At 43.5% G+C, this 18,757-nt stretch overlaps 1 protein-coding gene across 1 annotated transcript in view; it reads right to left on the bottom strand.

The window, feature by feature from the left end:
- Nucleotides 1-18,757, bottom strand: part of LOC122129905 — a 41,522-nt gene that overhangs the window by 4,595 nt on the left and 18,170 nt on the right. Inside the window, exons 15-25 of the mRNA XM_042704632.1 lie at nt 6,104-6,297; nt 5,253-5,375; nt 4,952-4,991; nt 2,942-3,127; nt 2,733-2,810; nt 2,524-2,573; nt 2,183-2,292; nt 1,785-1,969; nt 1,394-1,645; nt 746-1,026; nt 161-373 (exon numbers count right to left, since the gene is read on the bottom strand). Of these exons, the coding sequence (XP_042560566.1) occupies nt 161-373; nt 746-1,026; nt 1,394-1,645; nt 1,785-1,969; nt 2,183-2,292; nt 2,524-2,573; nt 2,733-2,810; nt 2,942-3,127; nt 4,952-4,991; nt 5,253-5,375; nt 6,104-6,297 (1,712 nt within the window). The remainder of the gene's footprint in view (nt 1-160; nt 374-745; nt 1,027-1,393; nt 1,646-1,784; nt 1,970-2,182; nt 2,293-2,523; nt 2,574-2,732; nt 2,811-2,941; nt 3,128-4,951; nt 4,992-5,252; nt 5,376-6,103; nt 6,298-18,757) is intronic.

The following is an 18,757-nucleotide window of genomic DNA, read 5'->3' as shown; positions in this document are numbered from 1 at the left end:
TGCAAATGAAAATAAATATTTCATAAAATGAGTTACACACACAATACACACAGAGATACATAATAAAACTTGTAATAACCATGCTTCCTTTGTTGCCATGATAATCTGAAGAGTTCCTTTCTTGCAACACACACGCACAAACACACTCAGTCGAACTCACCATGACTCCCTTGCGTTTTTCTGATCTGTAGAGTTGAGCTCCTCTGTCGAGTTCACAGCGAAAGTCTTCATAGCCCCAAGACCTCATGTAGGAGCCGTTGTTCAGAGCTTTCTCCAGAGAGGCAAACGCCTGAGAGATGACTGACCGGCACACCTCACGAGACACTTTTACATTCTTCTTACACAACTCCCCATACTCTTTGGCCATGTCTGTCTGTGGAAAGAGGGACAAGAATGATCCAGGGCATTAAAGTCATTAATACAATTCCTAATTTAGATATTTTTCGGATCCAAACAGCATACACTGTTTATTTGTTTTGGGTTTATTTGACCTTCGTAAATATTCATCCCGAAACGGGGACACATTTGCAAAAAAGAACAAATCAAGATGCATGGCAATACTCTTTTTATCTACTCTTTCTATGTCAGAAAGCAAAATATTTAACTTTTCAAAAAACCTTCCCAGAGCTTGGTCCTATAACTGCTGTAGCATGCTCTGCCTGAGTTTGTTAAATGAAATGTGTGTTTCTGTGTGAGAGTGTGTGAGTGTGTGTATGTGTGTGTGTATATCTGAAACTGATGGTACCACAAGCTGCTGCTGGTATTTGTGGTCCTGGTCATTGAATGATTCATTGATGAAAATGCTGATGGCCAGTTTCTCTGCAGCAGTGTGAATCATAGACAGCGCCTCCTGAGTCTCTGTGGGGAACTTCACTTTGCGCTCCATCTCCGCCCGGTAGAACTTCAGAGCCTCTGTGATGGCCCGGCCGTTCTGGATCGCCGCCAGCGACTCCACAGCGCTCTCCAGACAGGGCACCTTCCCACTGCGGATCGCCTCCACATACGTCTCTGCCAGGTTGCCCAGCACTGCAGGACAACAGAGATGCCATTACAGACCATTAGGGCAACAGAGATGACATTACAGACCATTTAGTCAGCTTCAGACCAGCGAAATACATCCACTAGAACATTTATCAATTATATACTGACTACTGGTCTTCTGCCGAGACCAGCATCCCTTCCTTCCACTGGTTTTTAGACTAGACCAGCATCTCTTCCTTCCACTGGTTCTTAGACCAGACCAGCATCTTTACTGACTACTGGTCCCTTGTGACAGCTCTTTCTCCATTAACTCCTGTGGTATGTGGACAATCAGGAATGAAGCTCTCAAATTCTGCCTTAGAGCCCAAAGGCTGCTGGAATCAGGTATCATGTAGTGACAGGTTCTACTCACTCCTGCCGTTCAGCCCCCGGCCTCCTCTCATGGCCTTGACCTGGGCGCTGTGGTGGATGTAGCTGCAGAACGCCTTTGCCTGCTGCACAAAGCTGGACTCCAGGTCAGAGTCCCTCAGCTGCTCCATGCGTTTCATGTCTTTGCCGCTGGCTGGACGTTCCATCACGAAGCAGCGCCGCACAGCAAAGAAGTCCCTCAGGTTCTGCCGCAACTTATTGTGCTTAAGAACTTCCGGGGAGGAGCCTGTTTCGACTATAGACACAATCAACCAATTCTCATTAATGATGAGGAGAGAGTGACAGGGCAATGTGTGTGTTTGTCTTAGCACGTGCATGTGTGTGTGTGTGTGTGTGTGTGTGTGTGTGTGTGTGTGTGTGTGTGTGTCTCTCACCTGGTTTCAGCTTCAGGGCGTTCTCCAGGTACTCATCGGCAGTGATGGGTTTGCCCTTCAGCTCCAGCTCCAGAGTAAAGTCTCTGACCGTCCACACGAAGGAGGGGAAAACCAGCATCAGTTCTGTCTTCCGGTCATGCTCACTGGACTTTACCTTGATGTGCTCCGTCAGTTCAGCAACAAACCTTTAGGGGGAGCTGTTCAGGAAAGGTGCATCTCATTGAGAGATTTTTTGCAGACGTTCTGTTTCTCATTGGCACAATATTCAAACATGAAGTTAATTTTTCTGTGTGTGTATCTGTGTTTGTGTGTGTGTGTGTGTGTGTGTGTGTGTGTGTTTGTGTGTGTGTATCTGTCTGTATGTGTGTGTGTGTATCTGTCTGTGTGTGAAAGGATACTGCAGTTTTTCCAGGGCATTGTTGTCGATGGTGCCCAAGCTGTTGTAGACCAGAGTGCTGCTGAGTAGGAGAGCCAGACAGAAGATCCAGGTGTCGTGTTTCTCATCGCCCTGGAAACCACAGAAATGGATTGTTGGGAATAATGTTTGATCTTTGTTGACGTTGACACACAGAACTACACCTGCATTGAGCTATAGGAACACAGTGTAACATATGAAGGACACAGAATGTCATTGCCAACCGTAAATACACAATATAGCATGGGCAGGGATTAATCAACACAACACACACACACACACAATTTCATATTTGTTCCAGACTATGCATCACACAGCCCTCACCTTCTCTACGTCTCCCAGCCCCTCTGTGTCCAGCAGCACCAGGGTGTGACCTGATGAAAGGAGGGACATAAGAGTGTGTCTGTGAATGGATAAACACACACACAAACATTTTCTGTGTGTGAGTGTGCGTTTGTTTGTTTGAGTGTGTGTCTGTGTGTGTGTGTGTGTGTGTGTGTGTGTTTGTGTATGCGTGAGTGATGCATGCCCACCTGCTTTATTGGGGTGAGGCACACACCACATCCAGATGCCCTTGGTCTTGGACTCGATGGTGCTGCCCAAAGCAAAGCCTGAGAGGGTCACAATTACCAAGGTAACAATTACCACGGTAACAACTACCATGACAAGATCCAGGTACATTGATAGTTTCTGAAGAAGCATTAGGGAATCTTAAAAAAAAATTAAAATACAACACTTAAACCTGTTTGTGTCCCAGCCAGCCGGTTCATGAGGTAAGACTTCCCCGTGCGGTAGAGCCCCACCACAGCCACCACCACCACCGGCTGCTGGATCTGCTCCAGGATCTGTAGCGACCTCTGCTGGACACGTAAGCGCCCGTCTGTCCCATTATCAATCAGACACACCGGCTCCTTCATGGCAACAATGCCTGGAATCACACACACACACACACACACACACACACACACACACACACACACACACACACACAGACGAGTCCCAAATCACATAAAAAATATAATATAAACAACAAAAACAGGATTTAGAAGAGCTGGACCCACATTGTAAAAGCATCCAGCAAGGTGACCTTGAGCGTCATGAAAGGTGCCATTAAATAAAATGTATTATTATTTTATTATTATTTGTGACACAGAAGCCCAAAAACACATATTTAGATCATCTGTGGTGATCATAGTGATATTCCTATTGCATAACACTGCCGTTGGAGACTTCATTACCCTTCATTTATGCCGCACACGTGGTAACGGATGCTAACGGATGCTAACGGATGCTAATGGTGACAGAGGACAGTGAGGACCAATGGCACAGTGGTTTTGACCTTTGACCTATTCAGCTGAGGGGGAGGGCCAGACTGATGAGGCAAGATGGCCACTAGAGAAGTAGAAGCTAGTTAAAACATTAGTATCGTGTTGTTTAAAAATGAATATGAGCTTGTTTTCTTTGCATTATTCGAGATCTGGAAACACTGCAACTTTTTTGTTAATTTAACCAGTTGTCATTTTTCTGACAATATTTTGATTTGAGAATTGGTAGAAATGTTGTCAGTGGTTTATAGAATAAAACAAAAATGTTCATTTTACTCAAACACATACCAATAAATAGCAAAACCAGAGAAATTGATAATTTTGAAGTGGTCTCTTAATTTTTTCCGGAGCTGTATATATATATATATATATATAATTGCCACCACCGACATGTTTTCGCTGTTGCTACTTTACTGACCCTTGTGACAGTAACCCTATGAGCGCACTGTATACCCAATAAGCAATTTTTGTATGCATCATGTACTATATACCAGATGATGTTTGTATATATACATATATATATTATGTACATCTACCACATGTATGCTGTGTACATTTACCCCGTACAGAGCTGTGCAAATGTACCTCTTGTTTCCCCCCTTCCTATCTATTCCCGGCTGACCTCAACCAGATTGGTTCCCCCTCATGTGCTGTGGTTCTGGTTGGGTTCAGGCACTGGGCTCTGTGGTTCTGGTTGGGTTCAGGCACTGGGCTCTGTGGTTCTGGTTGGGTTCAGGCACTGGGCTCTGTGGTTCTGGTTGGGTTCAGGCACTGGGCTCTGTGGTTCTGGTTGGGTTCAGGCACTGGGCTCTGTGGTTCTGGTTGGGTTCAGGCACTGGGCTCTGTGGTTCTGGTTGGGTTCAGGCACTGGGCTCTGTGAAGCACTTTGGGACTATTGTTTTGGCGCTATATAAATACAATGAGCTGAAATGAGCGTAGATTTAAAATTAAATTATAATAAATGAGAATGAATGAGAATAAAAATAATATTGAATTGAAAATGTGTTTGTGAAATTATTGGAAGAACTGCTGCTATAATTTTTTTTTACATAAAACAATTCAAACAAATCAAAATATATGCACATACAGTATATGTCTGTCTGCACATATAACATACAAATAGTAAATATATTTTTTACTATAAAATACAATTTTGAATATTTACATATATTTCAAAGGTGCTCATCAAAATATATTGATATATACTATCAGATGTATTCAATGAAGAAGGAAATGCTGGCAGTAGTAACACAACAGTAACAAATACTGATGGCAATGTGTGTCTGTACTCTACCCAGCCAGGAGCTTTGGGATTCAAGCCTCTGCTTAATGAATGTGTAAATGTAATTACAGGTGTAAATGTGTAAATGTTATAACAGGTGTAAAAGGAAGTTAATATATTTTAAATGGTGTTTACTACAGCTTACCTCCTTTGAGTGGTGTTTCGGAGTGTCTATGCAGAGGGTCCTGTACAGATGAGAGTGTTTGTTATTAGTTATTGTTTTACTTCATCAGGCAGTTGACTGAAAGGGAACACCTGTACACATGTTTTCAAACACTCAAAATGAACACGGAACCTCCAACTACTCTTGGCTAATTTTATTTCAGGCTCAGTGTGATGTGGTGATGTACTCCTCCTGCTCCTCCTAGCAGCTAGGGGGCGCTACTCCATCCCCCCACATCCCCACAGCTACAGACACTCCACCAAGCGTATAAAGCCCAACTCACCTCCTGCTCCCCCCAGCCAGTGTGATCAGAGGTGTCAGGGACGTGTTTGGAACAGTAGGGGGCGTTTCTCCACTCCCCCACATCCCCATAGTCACACACACTGCCACCTACGGACACGAGTGCCTGAGACAGAGAGGGGGCAAGCACAGATATTTGAAATTGAATTCATTATTGTGCAGTAAACAGGTGGCAGAGGTTCAACATTCTGTAAATCTAGTGTTTAGGCTGCTGAATTGCAACAAACTAAATAGCCTTCCCTCTACAAGAGTAGGCAAGTCTTACAGTGGCCATCAAATGCTATAAAAACACGAAAAGCCCCATCTCGAGCCAGTGTTTTGGTTCTGGGCTACTGTAGAAACATGGCGGACTCCATGGAAGTGGGACCACTCCCTATGTAGATACGAGGGGCTCATTCTAAACTAGCGAAAACACAACAATTCGTAGTTACAGATAATTACACACCAATGAAAAGATAATTAAGAATACTATATTCCATTTCTGCCAATATATGCCACTAAAGACTACACACTGTGCCTTTAAAACATACAACACCATACACATCATACCTCCAATAGGAATCATACAAGTATTTTCTTAGATGTGTTCTTTGGATAAATGTTTTAGACGTCATCATTAACTGAGCTCATTTGGCTCAGTTACCTTGAGTTTAGCTGATAGCATTCCCCCAAATCTGTTTCCATGGATGCGTTACCTTCAATGTAGCTATTATTAGCATTTCCTCAGACCTGCCCTTTTGTTTGAGTTATCTTCAGTTTAGCTGTTAGCATTCCCTCAAAACTGGTTCCCAGTTACCTTCAATGTAGCTATGATTAGCATTCCCTCAGACCTACCTTGAGTTTAGCGGTTACAACCCGCTCCAGCTCTGCCTGGGCTCTCACTCTTTCCCCCTCCATCTTCACCTCCAACTGCCTGATGTTCTCCTCATTGCTTCTCTCCAGGTCACGAATGGCTTGCTGCTGGAGGTTGGTACGCTGTACCAGAAGTTTCTGCTTCTGCTCTGCTTCCTCCCGCCTTACCTTGTCCTCTAAGAGAGAGGGAGCGAGAGGTAGATAGAAATATGAGACTTCAGTAGGTTAAATCCAGTCTGGGGAAACATTCACATACAAGGCTGGTAGGTATCTCCTGAACACCTTGAACCATTTAGTGAAATCCATAGATATTGTTATGACGGTTCTCATAATATTTATAATAATAATATCGTAATAATATCAGTCACAGCTTCTAACGTTAAAATGTCATTGGTATTACTGTAAATCATATGGCTGCTTGTCATTAACTTTCCTGGAAACTTATGCTAGGATATGATGTCTTCCAGGATGTTGTGAGGCAACATGCCCTTCCTTACCTGAGCAAAATAACACAGCATGTACGTAAGTGTTAATGCTGCCTTTAATACCAGTCATATGCCATAGGCTTCATCTAGAATGTCTCTGTATGTAGACATGGTGAACTAAAGGTTTACATGTTAGTCCTGGTTATGACAGGGCCGGTGAGGCCTGATTGCAATAAAGGACCCAAGAGCAGAACTTGTTTGACCAAAGGACAATTTAGAGAGTTTTAATGAAAATAGATTGTGGCAGTCACAAAAAAATAAAAAGGCTAAAAGTCCAACACGAATCTTTGAAGGACTTAGCATTGATGACGTATACATCATGTATATACCAGATGATGTTTGTATATATATATATTAAAGCTGTGAAAAATAACGCGTTAACGCGTTATGATTAAATTACAGGATTAATTAGTTAATTTTTTTAACGCATGCGCAAAATGAGCTTCCAATATACCCACAATTCCGCCCAATCTGCATTAGTCGCCGCTGTAATGGGAAGTTCGTGTTTCAAAAAAACAAAGATGGAACATTCAATAAAACCAAAGTGATATGCACACTCTGCGGGAGAACGTTATCGTTTCATCGTAGCAATACCAGCCTTAAGTACCACCTCAACGCAATGCATGCAGGTCGGCGAGGGGAGTTAAAGTGGAATGCGCCAAACCACCCTCACTGAACAACGTAGGCCGCTCATTAAGTGTGCCCGTGACAAGTTGACTAGCTCAGTTGCCAAATGGATTGCAAAAGCTGTAGACCGATTAATATTGTTGAGGACGCGGGGTTCACCGAAGTTGTGCGAGTGGCAGCGGGGGATTCGAGCATCAAAGCATCGCAAAGTCGCACAATAATGACAAAAATCCACGAGCTGTATGAAGCTGAAAAGAAAAAAAAGGAAAATGACTTGGCTGCTACGAAACATCAGGCGCTGACAGGGGATCACTGGACTTCTGTGAGTAACGATAACTACCTGGGTGTAACTGCACATCTAATCACCGACGAATGGAAGTTAAAGTCGTTTACACTAACGTGCATGAAAACAGAAGAGCTCCACTTTGCAGAGGCATGTGCACAACAGTTCCAAACTGTTGCAAGCAACTGGGCAATTGAAGACAAAACGACCACTATAGGGATAGACAGTGCACGTAATATGATAGCCGCGGCTAGACTACTGTAAAAGGGCATTTAGAGGCATTAGATTGTGTCATGGTGTGGTTGATGGTTGTTTGACAAAAAAAGAGAAAAATGTTCAAACATCCTATAAAAACAATGGCTAAGAAGCCCAAATCATTTCTGTTTGATTTAAAAAGAAAAGAAAAATGTTTTGTTCAACCATACAATGGCTAAGAAGCCCAAATTCTGTTTAGGATGAAGATTATATTAATGTTAGATAACTGCTAAAGAACTGCTCAGTTGCAGCACCATTGTTTTTTTTTTTATGAATAAAAAAAGAAAACATGTTAAATGTATATATCTGTCTTTTGTCATAAATCCTTTTGTTCTCACAACAATATACCGAGAAAATATGTGATTAATCATGATTAATCCACAGAAACCTGTGATTAATCTGATTAAAAATTGTAGTCATTTCACAGCCCTAATATATATATATATATATATATATATATATAATGTACATCTACCACATGTATGCTGTGTACATTTACCCCGTGAAGGCTTTGCACATTTACCACTTGTTGTTTCCCCTCCCCTTCTGCCACATGACCCTTACTACAGCTTACCTCCTTTAAGTGGTGTTTCGGAGTGTCTACGCAGAGGGTCCTGTACAGATGAGAGTGTTTGTTATTAGTTATTGTTTTACTTCATCAGGCAGTTGACTGAAAGGGAACACCTGTACACATAATTTCAAACACTCAAAATTAACACGGAACCTCCAAATACTCTTGGCTAATTTTATTTCAGGTTCAGTCTGATGTAGTGTTATTTGCAGGTTTAATTGACTCATTCATTTGATTAGTTAAACCATTTACTAAACAGGCAAGAGAGAACGGCAGTGGCCAGAGGCAAAAGGCACTCCACCAAGCGTCAAAAAGCCCAACTCACCTCCTGCTCCCCCCAGCCAGTGTGATCAGAGGTGTCAGGGACGTGTTTGGAACAGTAGGGGGCGTTTCTCCACTCCCCCACATCCCCACAGTCACACACACTGCCACCTACCGACACGCGTGTCTGAGACAGAGAGGGGGCAAGCACAGATATTTGGTAAATAAACAAAACAAGGCTGACTTCAGTCAGTTTTTTGTGGCACAAACGACAAGCACAGACATTTGGTAAATGTGAAATTGAAGTCATTCTTGTGCAGTAAACAGGCGGCAGACGTGCAGCATTCTCTAAATCTCCCCACACTGTGATTATCTTCCATGTTTGTATAGGTGGTGTACAAAATACAAGTTTATCCAAACAGAACATGCGCTAAAGAAGAGCAGAACTCCGAGGCATCATCCGCTGGAAACACACCTTGTAGGCATGACCTCTGTGCGTGCTGTTCTGGAAACAGTCCTCACACAGCACAGAGGTGGGTTCCAAAGCACAGTCCCTGTGAAGACACATCATGACTGGGTACAATAAATGTTGAACAGCAGGATACTACAGTACCACACACAATATAATTAATAGAACCACACACACACACGCACACGCACAATTTCATCATAAAGGTGAATGTAGGGCATTAAGTCATCAGGCGACCCATGAAGTGCAATAAGGGACTGTGAGAAGGTGAAATTCCCTCCCCTTCTCACTGTGACTCATGAGGAGTTTGGCCCTGGTGTGGGGTGGACTCCCCCACCACAATGGTTGTGTCCGGGCTCCCCCTACAACAATGGAAGAGTCCAAGGACACTTGATTGGACTAATTTAGCCAAGTGGCCAGCGTATGTAAAGGGTGCCTGATGAGAGGACTGGGAGAGAGACTTTGCCAAGACAGGCATTCAACAGCACGGCTGCAGAACTTTGGGGGAGAAACAGGTGTACCTATTTCCCTGTTTACCGGTGTTAGGTGAAGTCAGTACGTGTCTAGATGTGTGGACACTGTTAGCTTTGTTCCCTTGTTTTGTATGCCTTGTTCTGTGTGCCTTGGTTTAGTGTATGTAGGACAAACACTCCACCACTGCCCCAAAACAACTACTAAAAACACCTTTTTAAAAGTACCAAATCCATGGGATTTATTAATGTAAAACAAATACAACAACTACAAGACAACCACAACATAACTAGATAACAAAATCCCAGGCTGAGAGGCAGCAAGACCAACAGTGCCCAAGCTAAAAGCTAGTGATGTTACAAATGACACCGGGGCTTCGGAGCGTGTGTCACGAAAGTGAAGCACTTCCAGACGGAGCGCGTATCGAGGCTTGTATCGTTTTGCCAAAATGACGTCACTGGTGACGTCCGAAGCCTCATTTGAATCAAGTGCTTCACCAAGTGGTTCGTTGGTTCACTTCTGGCGGGAAGCTTCGAGTCCCATCTCGTATTCGTGGTTGTTGTCAGTGGTTGGAGACGTAGCGATAGTTGGAGATTTAGCGATAGTTGAAGATTTAGTGATAGTTGGAGATTTAGTGCTAGTTGGAGATATAGATTGTTTGCTGTTGTTAGTAGATTATTTGAGATAGAGTTATGAAGCCAGTTAGGAAGAGAAAGTTGCACAAAGCACTTCGCACCCTTTTCACTGCCCTGCACTTTCACTGACCAGTATTCCAAAAGCACTTTAACTACCCTCTGTTCCAACAGCATACAGAAGAGAGTAAATATAATTTGCAGGCCTTTTTATCCAAAGCATCGGATTAAAATGTACTTTTGCCAAGAATCAAACCCGCACAGGAGGCGACGTCGCTAACCATTGTGCCACCACATAATTCTTAAACAGTATGCCAAACAATCATTAGAAGAAAGAATAGAAAAATAAAGCCTTTATTGTCATTGTATTCTCATACAACAAAATTAATCAAGGTACGTTTTTTTGTGTGCAAGTTATTTTAGTAGGTCTTGCGCACCACAACTAATTGAACAAATTCACTGTCCCGAGAAAATCTTTCCTACACCGTATTTTTATTGACCAGAAGGTGTCACTAGAGAGCGAACGAAGCTTCAAGTAGTGAACCTTTTTTCAACACGTTTGGCTGGAAAGCTTTGAAGGTTCATGAAGCTTAATTTCGCCATCACTACTAAAAGCCTTCTCCTGCAGCAGGAAACTGGAGTCTTTATCTGCTGCTTGATCACCTGCCCAGGTGCATCTCATCTGGCAATCAGGGGTAGCACAACCTGGGCGGAGCTACAGAAAAGGGAAGGGAAGTGATAAACAAAGAATGTGGCCGTACCAGCCCCACCCTTAAAACAATGAATAAACAGTGAGTCACATAAAATAAGACTAACAAGTTTACAGTGACTGTACCACTGTTTAACCATTGTACTCTAAAACAAAAATAGGGACTGCTTCTTACAAAAAAAGTGTTAACTTAAGTCAGAAGGGAATCACAAAGCTTGCCGCTATGAAAAACAAAGTTTAACACAGTGTCACAAGGTATAAGTTCATTCAAAAAGGAAAAGGGCCAAAGAAGTTGCTGCTACTGGATGCCAGGATAGCAGCCAAGCAACAAGTAGGTCCCACTCCCACAAGACACAAAATGGCGAATACCATGAGGTAAACAAACAAAACCTAACAAAGTTACCGCATATACCCACAACCATACAAAGCACCACAGGTGACCAACATAAAGTGGAGTGCAACAGCCACAAACCAACAAGGGTCACAACAAGTAGACCACCTACAAAGTTGCTGCTATCCCAACAACAACACACTGACCCATGTAAAGTGAACTGCCACCACCACAACACAAAATGGACACCACGTGGTCTTCAACCACATACTGTACACAAGTTACTGTGATGGATGCAAGAAACCAGCAACACACAAAGTGACCTTATGTAGTGGGTGTGGCCTTCCAATCCAAGATCCACTGATCTCTGGAGCAACCACCTTCCACAAACAAAAAGGGCAAAACACCAAATGATAAGCTGCAATTAAAACACGTAAGAGCAGCAAGACCCAAGTGGACTAACCAAAAACATGGACTGCAACAACCACAACACACAAATGGGCCACACTGTAGTCATCACTACACACAAGTGTTGCCAACTTACACCTAAGCTGCAACCAAACAGTGACCCAACAAATGTGGAGTGCAGTATCCACAACTCAAAGGTCACGCACCACAAGTTACTGCTCTCAATACAATTTCAAAATCACAGCTTCAAAAGACAAAATGGCCGAATAAGTAGTAGAAAGTCACTGAAAAATAGACACATTGCTGTGAAAAGTGCAAATGACCAGACTCAACCTGTAGAGGCACCCCAACCTGCCTAAAGAGGTGGCTAACTAGCCTAGCTAATCTTCAGGCTTCTTTAAATGTTAAACTTTGGAAGCAGGCAGCAGGCCTAAGACAAAGCCTACTGCCACACTCAGACAACGTACCCACGTATACCACCAAAAATAAAAAAGGCAAAATAACAAAGTGGCAAGACTCTATTGTCTGCCCGATGGCTACCTAATTAGGATGCTCTCAAAAACTCCAGGTCATTCAGGTAACTACCAGTCACAAGCACTAAACAAACAACAACAAATTATCTAACAAAAATACCACTACTCAACACAAAGGCCATTAGCTACACACAAAACCTTACAAACATCTACCTCAAGGATGTTCAATCCAGGACAAGCCCCCAATTGTTACGCCCCAACTTTAGTGGCCCTATGGAGCGAACAAACATTCCACCACTGACCCAAAACAACTACTAAAAACACCTTTTAAAAGTACCAAATCCATGGGATTTATTAATAAAATAACTACATGACAACCATATCAAAACATAGCTGTAAAACAAAATCCCAGGTAGCAAGACCAGCAGTCCCCAAGCTAGAAGCATCTCTCCTGCAGCAGGAAACTGGAGTCTTTATCTGCTGCTTGATCACCTGGCCAGGTGCATCTCATATGGCAATCAGGGGTAGCACAACCTGGACGGAGCTACAGAAAATGGAAGGGAAGTGATAAACAAAGAACACAACACATGTGGCCGTAACAGTGCGTGTGTGTGCATGAGCACAGTCCTGCATCCATGTTGTCTCCTGACCTGCATGAGTAGATGGTCTCTCCTGTTTTGGAGACTCTCCCACACCGCGGTGTGTTCTTCTGCCAACTCTGTAAATGTAAGAACAGTTTAAATCTCTGTGCTGAATGAGTAAATGTAAGAGCAGTTTAAATCTCTGTGCTGAATGAGTAAATGTAAGAGCAGTTTAAATCTCTGTGCTGAATGAGTAAATGTAAGAGCAGTTTAAATCTCTGTGCTGAATGAGTAAATGTAAGTTTAAATCTCTGTGCTTTGTCTGAATCTTTCAAGCATATGCACAATCAAGAGCATTGTTAGGTCTGATCACTCGGGGCTATAGCTTAAAGCTAAGCCCGAGTATTTTCGCCCTGAAAATAGAGGTGGTTCTAGCAAAACATCAGACAGGCTGTGTAACAGAGTGGAACTTGACTGGCACCCTCAGAAGGAGGGGAGAGTAATCAAGCGCTAACAACAAGCAGAAAAAGCCCAACTCACCTCCTGCTCCCCCCAGCCAGTGTGATCAGAGGTGTCAGGGGCGTGTTTGGAACAGTAGGGGGCGTTTCTCCACTCCCCCACATCCCCACAGTCACACACACTGCCACCTACCGACACGCGTGTCTGAGACAGAGAGGGGGCAAGCACAGACATTTGGTAAATAAACAAAACAAGGCTGATTTCAGTCAGTTTTTTGTGGCACAAACGACACACAGCAACACACACGTGCATTTTAGGTGGCCAAACACACAGAGGTCGCCGTGAATTTTTCCTCTGCATTTTTCCCATCCCGGACTGTCCAGGACCCTAGGAGCAGTGGGCAGCCTTTAGGCGCCACGGGGACCAAGTCAAGTGATCCGTCCGTCTTGGTCAGGGACGGACAGGAGAGTGTTCTGTTCTTCTGCATGTTTTTCTGTTGGGGTTCTTAGTGGAGGAAACCCCTTGTGAACACGGGGAGAACATAAAAACTCCACACAGAAAGGCCCGGGAGATAGCCCACCTGAGCACTGAAGGCCTGGGGAGAACCTGCCCCCCAGTACCAACAGCGCCCCATGCGGGAATCAAACCCAGGACCTTCTTGCTGTGAGGCAGCAGTGCAAGCACCTCAGCCACCATGCCACTTCTTGTGCAGTAAACAGGTGGCAGAGGTGCGGCATTCTGAAAATCTCCACACTGTGATGTTCTTACATGCTTTAAATTCTGTAAATCTTCCCACACTGTGATGCTCTTACATGTTTTACATTCTGTAAATCTCCCCGCACTGTGATGTTCTTCCATGTTTGTATAGGTGGTGTAAAAAATACAAGTGTATCCAAACAGAACATGCGCTAAAGAAGAGCAGAACTCCGAGGCATCATCCGCTGGAAACACACCTTGTAGGCATGACCTCTGTGCGTGCTGTTCTGGAAACAGTCCTCACACAGCACAGAGGTGGGTTCCAAAGCACAGTCCCTGTGAAGACACATCATGACTGGGTACAATAAATGTTGAACAGCAGGATACTACAGTACCACACACAATATAATTAATAGAACCACACACACACACGTAAGTACACGCACTACTTCATCATAAAGGTGAATGTAGGGCATTAAGTTATCAAGCGACCTATGAAGTTCAATAACGGACAAATATGGGACCTCATGCACATAAGTATAGAGTGTGTGTGTGTGTGTGTGCATGTTTGTGTGTGTGTGTGCGTGAGCACAGTCCTGCGTCCATGTTGCCTCCTGACCTGCATGAGTAGATGGTCTCTCCTGTCTTGGAGACTCTCCCACACAGCGGTGTGTTCTTCTGCCAACTCTGCACCCAAAACACAGGCCATCATCAGTGCAGACCTGACATCATGTGACCCTAAAGCTCATGGGTTCCCCAAAGCAGCTGGAATAAGGGCCTGTTAGCCACGGTACCGTGTTTCTGTAGTTCAATTAGAGTTCCTTTTAGCTAAACTAAAGTTCCTGTAACCCAACCGATCACTACTGTGCTGGAAGTCACTATGGATAAAAGTGGGTGCTGAATGAGTAAATGTAAGAGCAGTTTAAATGTCTGTGCTGAATGAGTAAATATAAGAGCAGTTTAAATGTCTGTGATAAATGAGTAAATGTCAGGGCAGTTTAAACGCCAGTGTGGGTGGGTATTACACAGTGTATCGTTGACGTGAACATATAGCAACTTCAGAACCATCAGAAGACCGCCGGTTATTTTGGTGACTACACTGTACTCCAGTGAAGTTATTAAACATTTTTCCCACTTAAAAAAATTAAATAAATAAATCGCCCAGTGCATTAGCTTTTTGCCCAAACGAAGTGTTGTAGTATAATCAACAGGAGATCACTGATGTGTGAAGTATGTTTGGTGATACTGCACTGTCTAAGAGTGAAGTTATTGGATATTTTGTAGTAGATATTTTCGATGTTCTTCTGAACTTCTGAACAGTGTTCAGCTTGGAGAACAGCCGGTTTTAAAAATGAAAATTAGACTGTATATTCGCTTATCGCTTATGGAACTTCGAATCTGTGAGTATCTTTCTGACTTTACCGACGTAGTTTGCATAAACATAAATGATCAATATAAATGATCTAAAGAATGTTCTGCGCTGTTCAAGGCAACAGCCAAATCAAAATTAAACTAAAGAAAGCTTTGGTTGCGAAGGACGTAGCCCATGTAAGGCTAGCACTGCTTTAGGTGGTACATGTGGTCACTGAGCTTCTATGCGGCTGCTTATGAGGTGCTAACAAACCGAACTAGACACCGTCCATAAACCAATGTCACAATCTTGATTTAAAACAACAGAATGTATGCATCGAATTCGTAATGAGAAACAAAACAAATTAGGATCTCAACAAGCCTTACCATTGCAGTTGTTAACTTCGCCCTTTCCCATTCGAGGCACAGCCCGACCGTGTTCTGTACTGTTTGTGGTGAGTGGTTTAGCTTTCGTGACCAAATAGTGAAAGTAAAATTGGCTTCATCTGGCATATTAGTTTAGCCTGCCCCCTAGTGGACACAGTCTATTTGAAGTCTTTTTCATGGGATTACAAAATGCCATGCAGCGCTCTACATTACTTACGTTTAAATGGGGAACTACCATTTGACAAAAAGAAGTGCAGAAATGTGTAGATGGCTTCAGTACAGCATGAAGTAGAAATGTATGGGGAAAACACAGGGAAGAATAGGCTAGTAGTACTCTTGTAAAACAGCAGTTTAAAAAGCCCAGTGCAAGCTTGTGTGTTGTGGTGATGGAGGTGGCATTAGTTTGTGTGTGTGTGTGTGTGTGTGTTGGGGTGATGGAAGTTGCATTGGTTTTTGTACGCCTGGGTCGTACATGGTTTAGTGACAAACCTGGATACGTTTTTGAAGACCCAAATCTTCAGAGAGCACCTCCCTTCCTAACTGGCACCTTGACTAGCGCTTAACTTGCACTTCAGCAGTTACATTCCTGCACTTCTTTTTCCTTTCTAGGTCGTGTTTCTAATTCTTATGTAAAGTAGTATTTATTGTTACACCATGTTTTTTATTGCTCTTAGCTTGACTGTTCTCTCCCTTGTACGTCGCTTTGGACAAAAGCGTCTGCTAAATGACTAAATGTAAATGTAATAAGTTAACTCAGAGTAAGTGGTAAACTAGGGTGACCAGACGTCCTCTTTTCCCCGGACATGTCCTCTTTTCGAGACCTAAAAAATGCGTCCGGCAGGGATTCCAAAAACGTCCGGGATTTTGCTTCGTCGGATATTTGTGTTTCTCTGGGTTCACAAACTAGTTATTACGCCCTTACAAGTTTTGGAAATGGTATCTCCCTTACGTTCCACCTTCTTGCGCGAGCTCTGACTGTAGAGAGAACATTGGTCGACCGATCTCAGTGTTGCCAGATACACGATAATTATCCTCCAAATACGACCATTTTGAGCCTTTGGTACAATACTTCACCATTTCCAATCTGGCAACACTGAGCACCTTGCCGCCTCCACTAGTTGCATGGTTTACAGCACATGACATCTGCAGCCATGCCGAAACGTAAATGTAAGTTCACGGACGAACTCAAAAAAAATACCCATGTTTTCGCCTCGGCCGTGATGCTTCGGAAGCTGAGTGCATGACATGCAGAGCAGGCACTTACGTGTCGGTGGCAAATAAAGGTGGCAGCGATTTGGAAGCTCACGTGCACTCTGCAAAACACAAAACTGCAGCAAGAGGAGAGAGCTCATCGAGTAAAGTGACAGACTTTTTTGTGAGTAAAACAGACACTTCTGTTACGGCTGCAGAGGGTACCCTTGCTTTTCATACAATAAAGCATCACAACAGCTACAGATCAATGGACTGCACATCTGGTTTGCTAAGAAAGATTTTCCCAGATTCGGTGACAGCTCAAAAAATCTCAAGTGCTGAAGGGGATTCTGTGCACCCAGTAGGCTACAATTTCAAACACATGACCTGCAAGGACTTTCATACCTATTTGATAGGTAATCGCCGACTCATGGGAAAGATTCAGTCTTCAGAGAAATATGCCCAACCACATGAGGACTGAAAAGTGTCTTCATTTTCTTATTTCAATATGTGGCCATATAAAGAATGTATTATTTATTATTTAGAATGTTGTATTTGTTATTATTATTGCTTTAATATATGAGGACTGAAAAGTGTCTTCATTTTCTTATTTTAATATGTGGCTATATAAAGTATTTATTATTTAGAATTTTTTATTTGTTATCATTATTGCTTCAATATATGGACAAGACACATTAAAGAAGCGCTGGACTAAATGCCACAAAAAATATTTTTTTTACATTTGCACTTTGCAGTTTTGTTAAAGTTCAATAAATAGAGGTTCATATAGTCATTTGTGTAATTTTTGTCGTTTCATTTGTGACATTTGTATGCATTCACATGGTCATGGTGCGCCATGCTATACACTACCCCCCCCCCCCCCCCCCCGCGACGAAGTGTCCTCTTTTTCACAAACTCAAATCTGGTCACCCTAGGTAAACCTCCTAATAAAATAACCGCCATTGGTTCATTCTCCTAGCAAAACAACGTCACAGGGCTCTTATATTAGGAGGTTTACCACAAAAGTGGCTATGGACAATGAGAGAAAGTGAGTGAAGAGGGGAAATAATGAAAGAAGGAGAGAAAAATGGAGTGAAGAGAGATTAGACTGAATGACGGGTTTGTGACGTGACGCCGGCTCGAGTGGCAGCCTGTCTTAGCAGCGCTCCATTTATCTACTTCCCCCCCCCCCTCCCCCCCCTTTTTGCGACTTTAATTTGTATACTTTTCTTAGTTGTTTGTATTGGGGTAGTGCGCTGCTCTACCTAATTGTGGATACTTTTTCCGTGGTCTTGCTTGGCCAGTTGGACGTGACTTTTGAGACCAGCAGGAGCAACGGACACGACCGGCATTTAATAACTGAATTAGTTGTCATGGCGCAGCGAGTGGCAGTCTGTTTGCGTAGCCTGTTTTAGCAGCTTTCCTGCAAAAAAACCCCCACCTCTCCTGCTAAAAAAGAAAAACCAAAACAGCTCTCCTGTTAAAAAGGAGTTTTCATAGTCTTGCTTGGTCAGGTGGACATCATTTTGAGAACGGCCAGAACTAAGGACACAACCTGCATTATTTAAAAATAACTTAATTGGTTGCCATGGTGCCGCCGCGAGCGGGTGGACCATGGCCTGGTGGCCTGGACTGCCTCGCCGGCTGACCAGAGTGCCTGGGACTGCGGGCCGACCTGTCGAATGTGCTGGTGAGCAGCACCGGCGTCCCCCAGGGAACTCCATCGTTCTCCATCGTCGGCTGCATCGGGGAAGACAGCGAGGCGGAGTGCAGAGCTCTGGTGGAGAGTTTTGTGGGGCAGCACCGTGGCACCGATCGCCTCCAGCTCAACGTCGGAGAGACCAAGGAGCTTGTGGTGGACTACCGGCAGAGCGGGAGGAGGAGCCCCCCAACTCCTAACTGGATGGTCTGGCTGGAGACAGTCGGGGAGGAGAGAACGCGAGGAGGCTGGAGTGTTTTTATTTTTATTTTGTTGTTTGTTTGATTCCTATTCCTAT

The sequence above is a fragment of the Clupea harengus genome, unplaced genomic scaffold (assembly GCF_900700415.2).
Source record: "Clupea harengus unplaced genomic scaffold, Ch_v2.0.2, whole genome shotgun sequence".
Classification (NCBI taxonomy): Eukaryota; Metazoa; Chordata; class Actinopteri; order Clupeiformes; family Clupeidae; genus Clupea; species Clupea harengus.
The sequence above is the reverse complement of the archived record's forward strand: the minus strand, read 5'-3'. Positions and strand labels throughout refer to the sequence as shown.